General features: G+C 35.9%; 1 protein-coding gene across 5 annotated transcripts in view; it reads left to right on the top strand.

Annotated features, from left to right (window-relative positions):
* Nucleotides 1–20377, top strand: part of ERCC6 (ERCC excision repair 6, chromatin remodeling factor) — a 47030-nt gene that overhangs the window by 16468 nt on the left and 10185 nt on the right. For all 5 annotated transcript variants that reach the window (XM_065067399.1, XM_065067398.1, XM_065067397.1 and 2 more), the window contains 7 exons: nucleotides 1144–1269; nucleotides 5208–5366; nucleotides 10042–10177; nucleotides 14916–15086; nucleotides 15669–15845; nucleotides 17206–17322; nucleotides 18716–18811. In XM_065067399.1, coding sequence (XP_064923471.1) covers nucleotides 1144–1269; nucleotides 5208–5366; nucleotides 10042–10177; nucleotides 14916–15086; nucleotides 15669–15845; nucleotides 17206–17322; nucleotides 18716–18811 — 982 coding nt within the window. The remainder of the gene's footprint in view (nucleotides 1–1143; nucleotides 1270–5207; nucleotides 5367–10041; nucleotides 10178–14915; nucleotides 15087–15668; nucleotides 15846–17205; nucleotides 17323–18715; nucleotides 18812–20377) is intronic.

Raw genomic sequence — 20377 nt, 5'->3', positions numbered from 1 at the left:
TTATTCAGGAGGCTGTTTGTTGCTTAATTCAGTATATTTCAGTACTAGGTGACTTATTTTTTTTTGGTCTGAATTTGCTTCTTTATATCCTGTCACTGCTATTTATAGTCATTTGGGACCTGAAGAATTTTAGTCTGTTTTATATTTTAGATACTTCTAGATATGATCAGGTTTCCTCCTTCAGCCTTTTATGGGATGAAATATAACTGCTTTTGCACTGTATCCAGAACATTAAAACCAAGATGGTTTTCATCTCTTCTATAGCTTGCCAATAACTGTAGGGATTTTGTCAGTTTATACACTGCATTCAGTGTGCCTGCAGTGAATGGCATTTTCATGGGATAATTCCAGCAAAAACCAGATTGTCAGTGAAGTGCTGTTGGCTGGTTAGCACATACTCAGCTGGCAGCAGCATGCACTTTACTATTACAGGTAGATGGTTTTGGGTCACTAAAACACAAGTCCATAATATCCTTGGATGTTGAGACCTTAGATACTTTTTAAAAGGGGGAGGAACAATGGAGTAGGAAGGTAATTCTCTAACCTGCCTGGGGTCCAAATGAGATTAGACTGCAGACCATAAATCACTCTAATCTGAAAACCTCAAAAAAAACTTCTTTCCCAAATGATGGCTGCTTAACAGATTTAAAGCACGTCACCCCAAATATGGTGAAGTTTCTGAGTCCTCTGTGTAAGATTATACACTGCTGCACATTTCTCTAGGTGAAAGAAATTATTTAAGTATTTGGTTATATTAATAAAATAGCTTTGGAATACCTAAGCTTTATTGATACGGTTTTGGTGGGGGTTTTTGTGGAGTTTTACGCATTTTAAGTGGCCAGACTTTCATGATGATGTTAACTGTTGATTCCATTGTATTAATATTTCTGTCTATATAAAATATAACTAGCTATCAAACTCTGAAGGCTTTATAACTGAATAGTCAGGAGTGTGTACATCTATATGTCAGATATTTTGAGCATTTGCTTGCATCAGTCTGTCCTCCAAAGATTACTATTTAAATCATGATATCAAATAACGCATTTTTGTTGGGTTTTTACCTGGTCTAAAATTCAGTGTAGTTTGGTATAGCGTCTTTTCTGTGCAATAATTGAATCTTGACTCCTTGTTTTGTCACTCTAGGAGGTGGCAAAAAGAACGTTTGAAGGACAAAGAACATCAAACAGCAGAGGAACTTTCTGAAGAAAGTGATGCTGAATTTGAAGAGGGTTTCAAAGTACCAGGATTTCTGTTCAAAAAGCTTTTTAAGTATGTATTGTGTACTTTATTTTAATATGCTGCTGTATGCTGTTAATAATAGTAGTAACAGTCGTGGTGATTTCTGGATGCCTTTTGCTGTAACTTTTATTTCAGTGAATGATGCCTCAACTTTTACTTCAGTTGTTTCTGTAGGATTGTTTCTTTTAAAAAAGCTCCAGGGTCAAGCCTCAAAGAAACTAATTTATTACAAGCACAAAATGCAGTTCCATGAAAATATGAATGATAAGTGCCTGATGTGAATATTGTGAATATGTTTTAGCTAAACTATGAATTGAGAAGCTCTCCTTGTCTATTTTTAGAAATGCTTTCTCTTAATTCAAGTGTGGAGTGATAGAATAACTTTACTTTGAAGAATAAGGTGTTAGCAAGTTGTGATAAATGAAAACAAGAAACATAGGTGGTTTTGTGATTGGGTGGAGTAAGTGGAATTTTCTGCAAGTGAAAAAATATATTCAACTTTAAATAACTACCCAGTCTACTCAAAGTAACTATTTATTATTCATATTACAAAATAATCTTGAATATTTTGACCAGTAAAATTTAAGACATGGAGAGTGCATACTTAACTCCTTTAGTAGATGGAAAACATTTACAACTCATTCTTCCTCAACACTGGACACTTTTAAGGTTTAGCTGGACAGGGTGCTGGGCCATCTTGTCTAGACTGTGTTTTTGCCAAGAAAGGTTTGACCAGATGATCCTTGTGATCCTTTCCAACCCGGTATTCTATGATTGTATGATCATTCCTTGTTATTTAATGCAGGATTGCAGATTTGGGTATGACTGCTTTCTGTTTCAGTACTTTGAGGCCATAGCACTCAGTGACACACTCAAGTTGATGTCAAAAACCTGTTTACAGAAGGCAGTCCAAAGAAACTAGCAGCTCACAAGTTAACTTCATCCATAATCTCCCCCTTAGCTTTCATGCGTAATAGGCTTGAATCAATTTTTGTTGGCAACATTTCGCACAGCAGGAAGAACATCTCTTTCAAAAGCTAACTCTCTAAAATCTTATAATTAGTGTAGTAGAAAGCCCTGTTTTATAACGGTTGTGCGTGCTATCCCTTTCAACAGGACCACTTAGTCTTAACCTCAAAGAAATTATTACTCTTGTCCTGCAGTTCCTCAGAAGGAAAGCACTAGCTCTGAAATGGAATCGAATTAATGACTTGGTTGCCAGGACCGTACACAGCCAATATGCGGTCTCCAGTTGTTTATGCGAATGTACTGCAGAAGTAATCATCCTGAGAACGGATGTGTGGTCTGAGCAACCCAAAGGGAATTGAAATAAGGCAGACAACTAAAAATTAATCTTAGAGATATCAGCCTCACTAATGAAGGGTATCCCTGCAAGCATGAGTCAGTTGGCAAAACTTCCTAAGTGGTTAGAAAGATCAATTGAGTTGAATGATTTGTCTGACTTAAATGCTGAAATCTCTGATGTAGGAAGGCCCATAGTCAATAGACATTAAACTTTGAGTTCTGAGCAGTATAGTACAAAACGTGGAAGTATATTAACCTAAGGAGGTGTACAGGAGTATTCTGTAAGTGATATTCCTGCAGAGTTGAACTGAATTCCAAAAAAGTTAGCTCACACTAGGAATAGCAGACCCTTAAGTTCATTCTTTGGTAAGCCTGTTAAAGTGAACACTCTTTTTCTTCCCTATATGCTTGTCTGCTTTGAGGAACATCCAGCAAGAATACCATTGGTGCTCCTGTGTCACAAAACCAAACATAGCAAGCAAGACTGATTTGCAAACATTGCCTTACGCAGTCTGCACTAAGCCTGAGAGAATGCTGTCTGTATGAACAAGAAACCACATTTCTTCATCATTTGCTTTCAGTGTGTGACTTCCTCAATACATCTGAAATGCGATTGTCTCAGCAGCAATGCAGCTCCTCTCTGTTAGCTACTGCAGTGAATTTTGAGAGATGCATCACAGCATGATCGCTTATGTGAAACACAGTCTAAACAGTACTTTGAAAGGCCAGGCAACATTTTGATTTTACTTCTACAGGATTTTTGGAGTAGTAAAAATCGAACCAATAAAAAGGTGCAATGAAAGCATAAGATTAAAGAAAATTTATTATCTTTTCAATGTAACCATAAAAAATTACTGGGAGGGGATTTTTTTCCTTTAACTTTTGCATTGTTGCAAGTTTTGCATGTTTATATGATTACATAAAGAAATTATCTGCATCCTTTCCATTTTTAAATAAGCTTGGAACAGAAGTTTTCACAAACTTAATTCTCTACTGTGAAACTTTGTCAGGAGAAGTGTGGAAAGGGAGAAATATGCTTATAAATGCAACTAGCTTTTAAGCACTGGATGTAATCCTAAGAAATAATACAAAATAATATTAGGAAGTTGTTGAATGGTTGTCTTCTGAAGAGACGTGCTGGACATTAACCTGGAGGAGCAGCTTCTGACTGGAATTAGGGTTCTCTCCAGTTCTTTAAGATTTTCATCAGAAAATGTTTTGTCTTCATAAAATGTAGTGGTGGTAACATCTTAATCCAATTGTAGCTAACCCTGCAAGCCATTTCATAGTTGGTTTTAGACTGCTGCATTGTTAAGGTGAATGAATTTCTATTAAAGGGGTTTTTTAAGGGCTTCTTGGTATAATGCATTTGAGACAGCAGGTAGCATGATGTCTGAACCATTAGATGTGTTCTTTGATCATCTTTTTCTAACTGCTCAAGCCGATTGTTTGTCTCCATTTAGCATTCTCTAAATCCATACAGGACTCATCATAAATTGATTTTTAATAGTACTTTGTAGACACTAGTGTCAGTAACTGTCAGTATTCCTAAATATTGCTTGTTCAGAGAATGAAACAGGATTTTGAAATGCACATAAGTCAATGCCCTAAAATGAATAATCCCAGTTTTACATAAAAAATAATAATAATAATAAAAAAATAAATTAAAAAAGTGTTTTGCTCTTTGCTGTGCTCTGCGCTCCGGGAGCACATGCCATCAAGAAAATGATAACAGTAACCTTGTTCTTCCTTTAACTTACAAGACATGGAAGTGCTGAAATGTGTATTTTATTCCTTTTTTTTTTTAAATTGTGATTTAAATATACTGTTTCTTCATTCTGTTCTGTTTTCAATTTAACCCACACACATGGTGTGTTGTTATTAGTACTGGTCTCTCTGTTTCATATAATTATAAAAAAGCATGTCCTAAAGTGATTCTCAGTCCATTGTCTTGTCTCCACCTTTTTAGCTTGGCTTTGTAAATCTTGCTTTCCAGTCTAATCTATTTTACATTGTTGCGTACACAATTTCTAGTGAATAACTGGGACTAGAAGCTGCCCTGATCCTCTCTCATAATAATGCTCTGCTGCATCCCATTAATTGGAATAGTTTATATTGTTTTGCCTTCCAAAACATTTTGCCTTGATGGCTTTATTCTACTTTGAAAGAGACTAAATGTTATTAAATGAATTTACATAAAAAGAAAGCATGCTTTGGCAGACGTGATCAGTTTTCACAGTGGAATATGAAGTCTGTACCCCTTAGAAGTCAAGCTTTTGCTTCGGTTCAAGGTATATGTTCCAAGTAATATAATTTACTAGACCCTTACATGTCCTCTTTTCTGGAAAGGTAATGCTTTGTTAAAAGTAGCTTTCCAAGTTGCTTTTAACACTTAAAATATACATGAAATAAAATACCCTCTAATTACCGTGACTATCAGTTTAATTAGAAATGTGTTAGTGTTGCATAAAGAATGAAAGTCACATGTAATGTCTGAGAGCATCAAAAATGTATGACCTAGTAAATACAGCACTCATGTAAAACACACATCCAGCATGTTACTGTAACTAGTATAAGAACCTTGCCAGATGATTAATTCATGAGTACTTTCTGTTATGATCCGTGTTATCAAACATTTGCTATCTTCTTTTTCCTTGTTTTAGGTACCAGCAGACAGGTGTTAGGTGGCTCTGGGAATTGCACTGCCAGCAGGCAGGAGGAATTCTGGGAGATGAGATGGGATTGGGCAAGACCATTCAGATAATTGCCTTCTTGGCAGGTCTGAGCTACAGCAAGATCAGGACTCGTGGTTCAAATTACAGGCAAGTGCTCCTCTGCAGACTGTCAGTCTGTGGCGCTCGATTAATATTTCATCAGATGTATTGCTGGTGGAGGAGGGTCCTGTGAATTATTAATGACATTTCAATTACAATATTCCTTTAATTCTTTTAGTGGGGGACATCAAAGGAAAAATTTTACGAGACAATGGAGCTGTAGGGCAGGAAAAATTAAACATGTAACACTTTTAATGAATTCCAGGCATTGATGCTTCATTTTGCAGATGAGCCGCACTAGATATTTTGGGTCAATACGGTGTCTAAGGTTAGCTTCCACAAATGGATTGTTTACAAACTCAATTACATTAATATCAGTAGTTTACACAGTATGGAATTTTAAATTAGATGTAATACCTTTTGTTCCATTTATTAAATTTTACATTAAAATATTTGTTCTGGCAAGCCACCAGGTAAATACTTTACAGGAAGTAGCAAGCCGATGTGCAATGAAACTTAGAGTTTCTGATCAGCAGGGAATTATCCGTGCCAAAAAAATAGTATTACTAGTAAAAACACTAACTTACACAGAGAAATTTTTATCAGCTATGTTGCTGTTGCTTCTCAAAACTATTTGAGAGTGACTGACCTGTCTTACAAGATCTTTTATGCTTTTTTGTTTCTGAACAATGCTTTAAAATTCCTTCTTAGTGGAAGAAATTACCAGAAAAGCTACTTGTTGGTGTCCTTGGATTTACAAATGCATAGTACTTGATTTTTCTAGTTGACTTGTTGACCTGATGTAAATTACTACATGCAATTAAGCACATATAGTATCAAATATATATATATGTGTGTATTTAAATGACATTCAAAATATAGATGAAGAGAAAAATATTACTGTCTTGTCTCCAGTTACTGCCTACTGTAGCCTTTATATAAATAATGTCCATGTCCTCTATCACTCAGGCCAGCTGATTTATTCTGATATGGCTGCCTGATTTAAGGAACGCTACTGTACAGATTATTTTGTGTAGGTGTGTTCCCTGACGCAGTTGGAGGACCACTGAGTTAATGGAAATCCTTCAGGAACATCTCTTGACATTTTTACACAGTTACAGCTTAAGACATGGCAGCAAAACTACAATAAAACTTTGAAAAGGCCAAAAAGTAATTGCACACCTAAGTTGCAGTGTTCTTTCTGCATGCAAGATAATGTGTTCAGTTTGATTTTTTTTTTTTTTTTTTTTTTTTGGCTGGTGCATGCTATTAAGTCCATCGTGACAGTAATTCCATGGGATGAAACAAGGTTTATTTTTTGGTGAAACTAGCTGTGATTTTGCTTGTGTGCTGTAAGGCAGAGGGTCTAAACAACTTGATCTTTGCCTAGTCAGGTATTTTCCCCATCTGCATTCTGAACTAGGATGGCAGTAACACCAGCTAGCTGGCTTCCATCTGAAAGCCATGTAGGCTAGTAAGCAGAAGACCTTCTGCTCAGTTTGGCTGAGAAGCAGGCGTTAAGAGTGGACATAGTTGTGTTGTCAGCATGTTTAAATGGCTTCCAGCCTGGCCCATATCTCATTACCTTGACGTATAGATGGAGCTAGTGTGCTGCTGCAGGGGTCTGACACTGCGGACTTTCCCAACCTCAGCTGCTCTTCTGTAAAATGGAGATATTACTGTCATTCCTGTGCAGGATTGAACAGAACATTGTGTTTGGAGGCACTTGAGTATCAAGACAATAGGGTTATTTTTGTTGATATTCAAAATATTCGGCTCTATTTTCTATCAGTGAAATTTTCTGTAAAAGTATTATTTAAAATAAGGTGAGTAGAAATTTCCTTTTGTAAACCACCTCTGATTCCAATGTTTTTCTGATTTTGAAGGAGCCTGAAGAATAGCTGAATTAAGGAACTAATTGTCACAGGGAGTATAACTATTACAAAATATTGTCTCACTTTTAATAGTTATTGAGCCATACAGCTGGAGAAAGCCAAATGTCGTGTGAGGTATCAGTAGAAGTGTTGCATCTATGGTGGTGTAAGGATATAAGGGAAGCAGGATTTATAGAGGGGGAAAGGTCTTGTGTTAGACAAGCTGGAACAAGCCACAGCTTTCAGACTAATGGTCCCTTCACAAGAAAAAACAAAGCAGAAGCAAATTTCAAGTAACTCATCTCTAACCGGTATCTAGGTTGAAATCTGCTGTTGAAATATTTTGAAGAGTTTGTGGGTCCATTAATTTGCTTATTTGCAAATACCCTGTTTTGTTTAAGAAAGATGTTATCTTTCACTATAGACTTGGCTTCATTAGTTGAGAGATCAGACAAGAAGCTCTGCCGTAAAGTTTATACACTGATTATTTACTCATCTGTGCTCTTCAAGATACAGAGATATAATCATACAGGTTAAACATTAAGGCTCAATCTCTATGATGAGTGGCAGGGAGATTAATTCCTATGGTGTTACATAAATAAAAATCCATTGTCCCAGAAAATTGATATTGCTCTTGCTGCCCTGTTCTTTTATTTTTCCTTGGATTTGGTTGTTGAAATGACATGTTTCATTTTGAAGGCATGATTTACCAGTGCTTGGCAATAGAGTTGGTTATAATGCAACATATTTTCCTCTGCTACCTTTTTGAGTACTTAAAGATTATAAATATAGTATGACTAGAGCTTCCTTTTGCTTGGTAGTAAGTTTCAAGAATAGATCTTATTTGCAATTCTAATCACATCCAATTAAATAAGAACTAATAAAGGATACTTGCTGTGAATTTGGGTTTTATAAACCAGAAGCAACAGAAGAAGAAAGAGATTCGGTTATATTGATCATACATTGACCATAAGCTATTAATACACTGCAACTGTAAAAAGAGACAGAGAGTGCTTACTGACAATATATTTGGGGCAGGAACAGGGCAGTATTAGCATCCTGGTACAAGGTACCGGTAGGACTTTGGTTTGAAATGTTGTTGCTGTCACCTTTGTTCAAGGAAAACAAATATAAATTGGATGGGCAGCAGAGCGAATCTGTTGCAATGATTAGGAGAATGAAGGATGCCTCCTATGTGTACTAAACAAGTGTGTGGTTTGTTTTGTGAAATGGCACAGAATGAAAGAAGTTGCATGACTCTTTTATATAATTAAATAAAAGCTCACAAGACAAGAGTCAAATATTGGCTAGTGGAAAGTGGCTAAAGCCAGACTAGGCACACAAAAGATTTTGCACAACCGAGTAGAGGGGGAGTGGATTTTCTGAAAATTGATAGAAGGAAATGTGAACTCTTTGTTTAAGCTCAGTGGAGAGGAAAAAAAAAGTCAAACAAACAAGGGGAAAAAAAGACCCACACCAGCTAAACCCACCATGTCAGCTTGTTTGATACAGACCAAGGGAATAAACAGAAGTAATTTGTTACTACTCATGAAGAGTGAGAAACTGATGTGTTCTGGGAAGGTTGGGTTTTTTTGCTATAGATATTTTTAAGACGGATTATTTGGATTCATATTATAGTATAGTTGAAGCTATTTTTTGCATCTCCAACTTCTAACTTCCCCTTGGATCGCTGGGAGTTTTTTAATTAGACTTCATAAGGTTGTTATATATTTTCATAATAAAAGAGATAAGCAACATGCAGGTTGTCATTCTGCATATGTATAAGCTTTTAATAAGGAATATTATTTCTTAATGTCAGCAGTTTCTAAGGCATTAGCAGTTTAAAGTAGAGTATTGCTGGTGTCTAGGAAATCCTTCTTTATTTTTATATGCATGTGACCTTGAATGTACACTGTGTTATTTTGAATTGTTTCTTTATTAAGACTTGAACAGTGGCCAGACACAGGTCAGTATGTGATAACTGTAGCTATTGCCTTTGTTTGCAAAGTTATTTTGTTCTGGTTTATAAAGAGCAAATATATTTGAAAAATAACTACTTGTAACCACTACTTGGTATATTTCCTCTATAATTGTTGGTATTTGCTTGTGATGGTAATATTTCACGTTTGGGTATTGTGTGAGTGATTTTTTCTCTTCTTAACCTGAATAGTAGCTCTGAACTTAATATGCACAAAGACTCTGTTTAAAATGTCCTCAGTAATTCTCAGAAACAATCGTGTGATTATGAATAAGAAAATTATGAGACATTTGAAGCTCAGCTCAGACCTCAGCTTCCATGGGTGATATATTCTGCTGCTTTAGAGTCCTTGTCTTATCTGTAAATTATGGTGATAATAGCACACTGTATTACCAATGTGAAGCGGAACACCTGTGCAAAAGTCCATTTGTGAGACTCTAGCTACACGTTCTTTTTAATAGAAGTAATAAAATAGTTGTTTGTTAATGACTTATTTTTGCTCATATAAACAGCAGTCACCCAAACCTGATTTGAATTACCACAGGAGGAAGTTCTCTTACACCTTATTGTTTGGAGATTTTCTATTTCTGTGTTTATCTTGATAGATGCATCCATTAACTGTTCAGTGGATAGGTTTTTATAGCAGTACCCCTTTCATCTTCCTTTAAAAAACACAATTCCAGAAAAATAAAGTGCCAATTAATTTCCGTAGCTTCCATATTCCACTTGAACTATAAAGTGTGTCATTTTAATATGTGTGTATATTAATGAGCCATTTAATATAGAATATTTATTTGTGTTAAAGGTTTGGGTTTTAGCTTTTTGGTTTTTGTTTTTTTGTTGTTTTATTTCCTTGAATATTGTATTTTAGGTACCAGGGATTGGGTCCAACAGTGATTGTTTGTCCAGCTACTGTGATGCATCAGTGGGTAAAAGAATTCCACACCTGGTGGCCTCCATTTAGAGTCGCGATTCTCCATGAAACTGGTTCTTACACCGACAAAAAGGTAATGGTTGACATCCATTTTATAATTCCGGAAGTTTCTCTTTTTCTTCCTCTTTTTTTTTCTCTTGTGCTAGCCAAAAAAAAGACTCTTCGCTGTTCCTGAATGTTTCTGTGCAAGCTTCTGCTCTTTCTCTGTTTTAAAAGAACAAAAAATTCTTTGTCTTATATAGATTTGATAGGAAACTGCACAAAAAGGGGACACATGGAATACCATTTATACTATGATACAGATTAATGTTGCCTGAACAAATTAAACATAGTAGCAGGGTTTTTGCTTGTACTCTAGTCCATGCAAGGAGTTAATGACTAGGCTACTTGTACACCAGATATATCATTCTAGTACTGGTGAATTCTCTCCTTGCACTTTCATGCATCAGTATGTCATTGATCTAGTATTTAATACATTTTGCTTGCACAGTCAATTTTCTTCGTTTGGTCAGTATGTCAGTTGATATCACCTGGTCTCGTTTTCTTTAATGACAATGTTACTTTGTTGGTTTACTTTTTTCAAGCAGTGCCTTTTCTGTCTCTTAATTTTCTTGGCCAGTCTCTTAATATGGTTGTTCCTTTTCCATTTCTTAAGCTGACAAGCCTGACTTGTGTGAAGTTTCAATCCTTGGTACCTTGCAGGAACAAAACAAGGAAAACTTAGATTTTTGTTTTCCTGTGGCCTCATATTTCAGAAGCTTAAATGGATTTTCAGGATTCAGCAAAGCATTTTTAATTTTCTCTTTAAGTATTTATTGAATTTCTTGTAATAATATCAAAATGTTATGGTGCTTAATTGCACTTGATTAAACGTATTCTGAGGTAGTTGATGTAATTACAGTCCATGGCAAAAAAGGAACAGCACACTCTAATGTGTTAATAGCTTCCTGTTGTTCAATTAACTCAGTATGTTTTGAAGCCCTGAAAGTCTTTCGACCTCAATAACATGCTTGTATGTCTTCCTAAATTAAGCCGTATGTGCTTATTTTGAGGTATTTGTTAACTAATGCACTTGACAGACTGGCTCAAATTTTTCCATCTGCAGGAAGAGTCAGGTTTTCAGGACTTCACCTTCCATTGTCCTCCCACAAATGTATGCTCAACACCTTAAAATTAAGGAATTTGGATACCATATGATCACTTTAGAGAGATTCAGTTCTCTTAATTCTGCTGTAATGCCTCATTTTCTGAGAGCTGCAACAGCATGCTCTGAACAAGTGTCACTGCTGATGTGGTCTCCACCTCATGCACATTTTTTTCCTAGATGCCTCTTAATCAGAGAAGAGCAATCTTATGACCACAGTAAAAAAACAACCAACCAACCAACAACAAAAAAAACACACAAAAAAACCCCTCACCTGTGAAATCAGCTTTCGGTTTGAACAAGGCACAGCACTTGTGGCTAAGTATGTCCTGTGGTGCTGTCTTATGCTGTTAACCTCCTACTGTGGTTTACACTCAGATCTGATGTAGCTTAAAGTGACTTGTAAATATGAAGTGCTTTGAGACCTCTAAGGATCAGATAAAATACGGTAAATACTCTTATCTTCTGTTCTATACCATAAATAAATGGGAGAAAACTCTGTAAGTGTAGGGGATGGAAAAAAAAGCCTTCTGTACAAAGAGCTTGTCCTGTTGTTTCAAAACTCCTCATGGCATGTGAGCATATGTAAATTATAAAATGTAAGAGCCAACATGGACTTCCATTATCTTGGTTTAACATATCACATACGGAAGAAGGCTGTATTTTTTTTAAGATCAAGGCTGAACTTTCAGTTTGTTGATCTTTAGAATAGATATCACTGAGCTTGACAATTCTTTCTGATGGTAATCGCTCACCACTTGTAAAACTGTAACTTTACGTCCCCTTATTCTGGGTCAAATGCTGGACATTCAGTGCAGCCCTCAAAAGCAGTTGTCAGTTCATGATGCTTGTACCTGTGAAACCATCAATTTGAAAATGACTTTGCACACTGAAGATTTTAAACCTTCTACCCTCACAGTAGAGTACACAATCTACATGTAAAGAAAATAAGCTTCAGAGGTTACAGTTACTGGCATGACTGTGTATGGAAACTGTTTTCACCAAAGGCTCTATTTCTGAGTCAAGGACCAAACTCAGATAAACATAGTATTATGGCACAAGAAGTAGCATTCTTGTTAAATATGTAGTGAGTGCTTTAGCTCTTTTTATTGCAACTTCTACATTATTAAATATTGTAATGTGTTCTTTTGAAACCTCTTCATGGCACCATTTAGATTGTTTTGTTGGGGGCAGGGAAATAATAAAGAGGTTTTATAGGTTGAATTTATGGATCTCTGGTCTTAATGGTTCGTTATGAGATAGTGACAAGCCTGCTGAAGGATGCATTTTTGTTTCGCAAGTGATACATGCTTGTATAAGTGACTAGATATTAGCTCTGTAAGTTCACACTTGCCTTAAAGGTATCTGAATGTTTAGAGAGTTTCATAGTTATCACTAGTGTATTTCTTTAAGTTCAGTCCTAACATACATATTTCTGTTTAAGAAAATTACAATTTTTAATACATAGAAGAGTTCAGGTCCTCTTGAACACTATAGTATTTTTAAAGACTACTTCATGCCAAAAAAAGAGAAACTTTATTTCTGTAAGCATCAGTTAAAAAAATTGTTCTGTTTTTGTAGCTTCAAAAACAAAATTGTAGCTACAGGGTGATACCAGCAGGCGAAAAACCAATTTGCTTAGTGATGTGTCCTTAGAATAAAATCATAAATGTTTTAGCCTTAAGAAATGGTGCTTGTCAAGAATCTTTCAGTCTTTGTACTTTGCATGTGTCCTAGTGAAGACAAGGCACCACAGTCAACTTATCACCCTGTTAGGAGAAAATACTTTCCTTGAATTGTAAAGGCCTGAAATACTGTCCTGAACAGAACTACAAGGTCAGAATGAGTCGATCTGCTCGCATTTCCTCTATTCATTAGCATCTTTTAAAGGCAAGAGTTCAGAATTTCAAAGCCAGATAACTTCTGTGTAATCGTTTGGCATTAGTAGGATTTGTCTCAAGCTGATTTTTTTCAGTTTAACAGTGCACGACCTGAAATACTTTATTGAAGTGTATTTCCTGATTAAAAGAAAAAAAAAATAGCCTGAATCTAACCAAACAGGAATCGTGAATTTAAAAATACATGATAAATAGTACGAATTCTGAACTGCTACATCCTCAAAACAGTGTGTATCCAATATTAAATGTTATCATATTTTTAAAACATTTACAATTATTTCAAGTGCAGCAACTAAAGTGAAGGCAGCTTCTGGGAAAGTACCAAGTGCAGTAAAATGAGAGTTAATAAGTGATGTAGTGTGAGTTGATAAAATTGTGTTGTTGTATTTCTTCATTGTCAGCACAAATCCTTGTTTATTAAAAATTTAGCTTGAAGGAAACTTTAATTAATTACAGGTTCAGTAAATCCTGACTAGGATTCTGCTGTGGTGTGTTTACAGTGAATGGCCTTCATGTGCCTGTGTTTCACTTCTATTCTCTGCTACCTGACAACGTGATTTATGGCTGTTGTTTTCTGCTAGTCCACTGTTTGCCCTCTAGGAGGGATTGGTCTCCTGAGCCTCCATAATAACAGCAGCACTTTCACAAAACATCTTTTAATGACAAGAGTGTAGCATTCTGTAAGTCAGGCTAATTGCAGACATACCCTATTAATTGCAAAAACTAGAAGAGGTTACATATTTTACAAGCTTTTAATTTGAAATCGCCCGAGATGATTTGTCTTAAGTGTTTGGGTGGAGATGTCTACAATATTCTATGATAAGCCATTGCTGAGACTCTAGAACACAGTTGCAAGCTTTGGATGTCCACAACCTACCTAGAAATCCTACTGTCATACAAATTGTTCCGGAGTTCACGTATTCGCTTGAGAATCATGATGTCGACATTAAATAATGTGTTACGATTTTATGAGGGGATGGTAATCAGAAAGCAGAAATTCTTGAGTAGTTAAACACAGAAGAGCTTTTCGAATCTTGGGGTATGTCTGAGCAAGAAATTTTGCAACAAGAGGTCGTGGACTTTTAACGCCATCTGAGTCTTTGAGATGGATTTTTCCCTTTTGTTTTTGTTGGTTTTATTTTGGGTTTATTTGTTTTCTTTGTTTGGGTTTGCTTTTTTGTTTGGTTGAGTTTTGTTTGTTTGTTTTTCCTTTTTTTTCTTAAAGGCACTTCTAGTAATAAGGGTTTCATCTTTCCTTTGGCAAATTCTTTGGTGGTTCTACCATTTTTTTTCCTTTTACATTGGATATATTTCTTTCATCCAGAATCACCTCCCAGTCCCTCATCTTCAGTTTAAGTCTTCTAGATTTGTATGTGGAGGATAAATGCAAGAAAGATGAGTCTTGAATACTGTGAATGCTGTGGGAGTATGTGAGGTGAATGTAGGAGAACTTGAAGCAATCAGTTACTTTAATCAAATTTAATGTTTGTGTTTCAGACATTGCCTTAAAAAAAAAAGTTTCCTTCTAACCCAGAGTTGAGATCAAATTCTGATGTTATAGCGCAGTATTCAAGAGTGCTTCATTTTTTTACAGATGAGCTAAGAATCATGTAATCGAGGTCTTGCCTACACTCATTTTCCTTGCAAAGTAAATTGTATATCTGCTTTTTCAAAACTTTCTGTACACCCTTTGGACAACAAACCTGGGGTTGAGTAGGTCTGAGTTTGCTGTCTCACTGTTACTCACAACGTGCACCTTTTGCTTTTAGGTGAAACTAATCCGTGAAATTGCTTCCTGCCATGGAATTTTAATTACATCTTATTCATACATTCGACTGATGCAGGATAACATCCACAGATATGACTGGCATTATGTGATTCTGGATGAGGGTCACAAAATCCGAAATCCAAATGCTGCAGTCACACTGGCATGCAAGCAGGTACTTTATGCAAAATAAAAGCAATATTTGAAGGGCTTGGGGGAAAGTTCCAAAATCTAGTAGCCTGTATTACTTTATCATAAAAATACACATTTGTCCATTAATAAAGAATAAAAGCATAAATCACAATGGACTGTATTTGACTATATAATTAACATTTTTAATGAGCTTACATCAGTAAATTTACAGAAGTATGGTAGAGGAAGAAAATCAGAAATGTTAAATAATTGTGTAATAATCTGTCATTAGGGATGAATGTCAGGGTGCTGGTGCTCATTTTCTGGTAACAGTTTATGGAAAATATATTGCAGAAAGCTGTTTATTTCAGGAATGTGAGGCCACATGTTGACTGGACAGTGCCCTCAGACACATGGTGTGAACTGTGGGGTTGTCATATGCAGGGACAGGAATTGGACTCAGTGATCCCTGTGGGTCCCTTCCAACTCAGGACATTCTATGATTCTATTCTATGAAAATGAGGATTCATTGATGGTGAAATTGAGTATCTTTTGAGGCAGCAGGCAGGCTACACCATGATCCATTAAAATAACTTTATTTTGGTTTTGTGGTTTTTGTTAATAGTTCCGCACACCCCATCGAATCATCTTGTCTGGCTCGCCTATGCAAAATAACCTAAAGGAGCTCTGGTCCCTGTTTGACTTTATATTCCCAGGGAAACTGGGAACACTTCCTGTGTTCATGGAGCAATTTTCAGTTCCGATAACCATGGGAGGTTATGCCAATGCCTCTCCTGTTCAGGTAAATGCATCAAAATATTCACTTTACTTGAAGGAGACTGTTACATTGTTTCAAAGCTGACTTTGAAATGTACCTCATACTGTGTGTTCTAGACACTAACCCAAAAGCGAGTTGCATGTGCGTTTTACTGCTGCATATATGAAAAGAACTGTTCAACCAAATGAGACCATTTCATTTGTACAAGGATATAGCTTATACACAAAGTTTTCTAGTGAAAAGCCCTAAAGCTTAAATCATGAGAAGTATTCTTTGATATTAAGTAAAGATAAGCAAGTTGGAGTGGGAGGTGACTGATCTCATATTGTGGTGTCTTTAAATAAAATTTTCCTGTTTGATGTTAAGCTTTGGCAAATTATGCAATAGAGGAATCCTTAAATCCAAACAATTTGGAAGTCTAACAGTAGATAAAATTTTATTTTGAAAGCAAAAAATATTTGTAATATTATTTTGAATAGGTATGTCTATTAATCTTTGCAGTTTTGGTTCTCAGTATTTATGACTTGTGTAACATTTTTCAAATTAGCTGATAAATTATCAGCATAATAGTCTGCAGACTAAGTTCCATATAAATGTTAATAAACTTGTATCCTTTCAAATATTATTTGTAATGTTTTGCACACATTTCTAAAGTTTTATTTTCTTTTTGAGTTTAAGTACATCCCTTGTATAAAGCTTAGTAATTTACTAAATTGGACAGCCAATTTGGGGAGGGGGAGGTTGGTGTATTTGTTTTGGTCTTTTTTAACACATCAATAATTTATTAAATTCTTAGTTTTGCTTTAAGATAAATGAAGGTATTTTTAGCCATTATGTACAGTTAATACCCATCTCATACATCCATTACCCATTATAGAACCATATGCTCCATTTAAGGCCAGAGTGACCTTTCATTTCTGTGATCATGGGGATTTTCTGGTACTGATTTTTTTTTTAATAGTCTCAAGCGGGCACTAATCTTCACTTATTGTCTGGTAACCACCATTGCTGCAGGCTTCTCTTTTGATCTTCAGTGTATGTATTAGCAGTTTTTCATGTGGCTTTTTGGTTCTGTGCAAGTTTATGCTCACTTCCTAGATTGGTTTCTAAAAGAAATCTAATTTCTAGTCTCTTTTAAATTCCACTAAATTAGGAAAGATAAATTAGTGGTATCTGAGGAAGACTTAATTATTCAGTGTTATTGCTGCTAACATGAATTTTTTTGCAATTCACGTTGTGTTGAATATGTAACTGTAGATTCACATAAATCATAAACCATCTCTTTTTATTAGGATTTTCTTATTGCTAATTATGGAATTTTGCCTGTTGTTAAAATTAATAGCAAGAACCAAAATACAGCCTTTGCTTTTTCTTCATTCTTCAGGTTAAAACTGCGTACAAATGTGCCTGTGTGTTACGGGACACCATAAATCCCTATTTGCTGCGAAGAATGAAGGCTGATGTGAAAATGAGCCTTTCACTTCCAGATAAAAATGAACAGGTTTGCTTATCTTTACTTTTACATCTGAGCCCAAAACCAATCCTTCACAGACATTTGGAAATAATTTGTGCTAATAGCAGATGAAATGTTGTTTTAACTAAAGATAAGATGCAGAGCTTTGAAATTGTTGCTTGTTTTCACCTGTTTTCTGACTATTAAATGGTCATAGTCTTGCAGGGTCTATACAAGTACACTCTCACCTAATAAATAAAGGATGTATAAAGTGCAGTCAGGTCTGCTTAACACTGTTCTCCGAGGTCAGTGGAGTGTTTCCAGTGGTGCATCTCTCGGATGCTTTAGCGTTGTTTCCTGCTGTGAAAAAGGTTAATTTGGGCAGCAAATAGTAGAGAAATACTTGATGGCAGTTGTTCATACTGCAAGCTATCGGAGCCTGTACTTTCCAATCAATTTCCAAAATATTAGCCTTTTAGTCTAAAACTTGCTTGCTCTATAAAGAGGTGGGGTATTTTTTGGGAAATATTTTGATTCAAAGTAGAGGTTGAAAGGATTATTTAAACAACTGAAAATCCTACAGATATTCATTTGTAGTGAGTATTAGATTCTTCTGCCACTCAGGTGTTGGTGATTCAGGCTTTTGTCCTCTTTTCTGTCTCCTCCCTCTAAAAGGTAAGAGATGTGCTAGTCTTTGTAACACAGTTCTGAAAGGTACATAATAAATGAGTAGGCCATACGCAATTTCTGCTGTGCAGTCTGATGATTTTTTTAAATCAAATTTAGAATTTCTACATTTTTTAGAGTCTGAACTATGTACTCTAAAGAATGCCATCATAAACAGATTAAACAAACTTGATTTTTGTTCTTGTCAGTCACAGGGAACTACATAAGTTTGACTTATGGCATAATGTTGGGTGCTTTGCAGGATGCGAGAAAGTGACTTTGTTCCATTTTAGCCCATCAAACCATCTGAAAAATCATTATATGCTCACACGCGAAGGCTAATGACAGAACAGATTGCATGCACTAACCTGGTTTTCCCATGAGGTACTAAGAATTTGTAAGTTGTAAGGGACATACCAGACACGATGGAAAGCATTTCCTATAAAAATAGCTTTGAGAAAATGCTAACATGGCACAGTTGCTCATTAAAACTGGAAAACGGCAGCACCTTGAAAAACAAAGCAAGTTGAGGGGAAAAATTAACAGCTGGAAAAGGGCACAAAAACCTCATGAAACCCATCTTAATGAGTATGTTCATTCTCTAAAATTCTAGGTTTTTTCTTACTAATTATTTCTATGCAGTATCTTTTAACTTAGTATTTCAGTATATCAGACATCTGTGAAGCTTCATTGTAGCACATTGTAAAACTTTAAACTGCACTGTATTTGGAGTTTAGAGGTGGGGCTTGAGTGGTTCATTTGTTTGTTTTGGTAGGTCCTCTTCTGCCGTTTGACAGATGAGCAGCGTCAAGTCTATCAAAATTTCATCAACTCAAAAGAAGTATACGAGATTCTCAACGGAGACATGCAGGTTGGCATTAATTAAGGTTAATGGCAGACAGAGTTTGATGGATAATCACAGACTAACCTTTGCATTCTTCTAGCTGGATTCTGAGCAGAAAGGGAAGCAACACCCTGATCTCAGTTCTGCTTTTGTGGATGTCTGCTATTTTTTTCTTCCCCCTCAAAAATGTTCCATGGAATATGTAGAGTTAGTGATCCCTATATAGGGGCCTGCCCAGATAAAAATAGAAATGTAGAAAAGTAGAAATTGAATGTATGTGATCTTGGAGCAAATTATGGCTTGTTGGATGACCTGCTCTGGATAACTGTATGCGTGCTTCTAACCAACTGCAAAAGTGAAGCAAGGGAAAAGAGTAATTTGTGCTGACGTTCAGGTGTGATAACTTTGTGATGTAATGGTTGATGATTTCACAGAGTCATTATATGGCAGAGCGAATAGCAAGATCTTTGTCTTACTAGTCACTTCAACACATTTGCCTCCATCCTCACAACTTAAGCTTAGAAATTGCTGTGTCCAGGATGACAGCAGTAATTGAAATACATTTGCAAAGGCCTGCTGTTGCCTGTGTAAAAAGTCTGCTGTTCCCTGTGACTCCTACATTGCACACATCCATTTGACTTTTGTATGCATGCAGTGGATGTTTTGCCCTCCCATTTTAGCTGCAAAATACGGATGTGTTGTTTGTAAGAAAAGTAATATTTCTTAGTTATAATGCATCATTCACCACATGTTTACTTGTCTTGTGAACTGTGAAATCCCTTCTCCCCTCAGTCCCAGTGGCTCCAGTTAGTTGCATAGTTAGTACAGCTGTGTATCTTGTAGCGCCATACAAAGCAGATCTTGACCTTGTCACTGTTTCAATCTGTTTTTCCAGGTGTCACACAGGTATAGTGGCCAAGTTTTTTCAAATGCCTAGCAATTTTAGTTATCTCAATGAAAATTATTTTAAGGAGCTCAGTCTTCAAGAGATGCTTTGTACAAGACTATCTGCAGAAATTTCTCTATTGTATTACAGAATGCGCTATCATGTTATGAAAATTTTGAACAGTAAATGTCATTGCTTTTATTAGATGTTTTGTGATGACAGCAGTGAATCCCAGCTGAAAAACAAAAGCCTCATTCTACAAATAAACTATGAATTATGAGCAGGCTCATACAACTTGTTGTGACAGAAGATGGAGGGATTTGCTGTTTCAGGCTAGTTCATTTTTGAGTGTCCATTATATTAAAAGAATAAATAACACTTGTAATATTATTGAATTAATAACTGAACAGAACCCTTGTAACATGGCATTGAAAGTGGTAATTTTCAGCTTCACGTGTTTGTTCAGATATGTTTTCTCTTTGTTATTCTGCATTCTGGTGGGTATACTTGCTGCTCTCAATCACAGAATGTCAGGGATTGGAAGGGACCTCGAAAAATCATCTAGTCCAATCCCCATTGCAGGAGCAGGACCACTTAGATGAGGTTACACAGGAAGTCATCCAATGTCTTAAGCTGCCTGCTAACATGGTGAGGATTGGAAGGAGGAGCACAATAATTTCAAGTGATGAATTTGGTGGAATTTTTCC

This window comes from Columba livia, chromosome 6, assembly GCF_036013475.1.
Source record: "Columba livia isolate bColLiv1 breed racing homer chromosome 6, bColLiv1.pat.W.v2, whole genome shotgun sequence".
NCBI lineage: Eukaryota > Metazoa > Chordata > Aves > Columbiformes > Columbidae > Columba > Columba livia.
The sequence above is the reverse complement of the archived record's forward strand: the minus strand, read 5'-3'. Positions and strand labels throughout refer to the sequence as shown.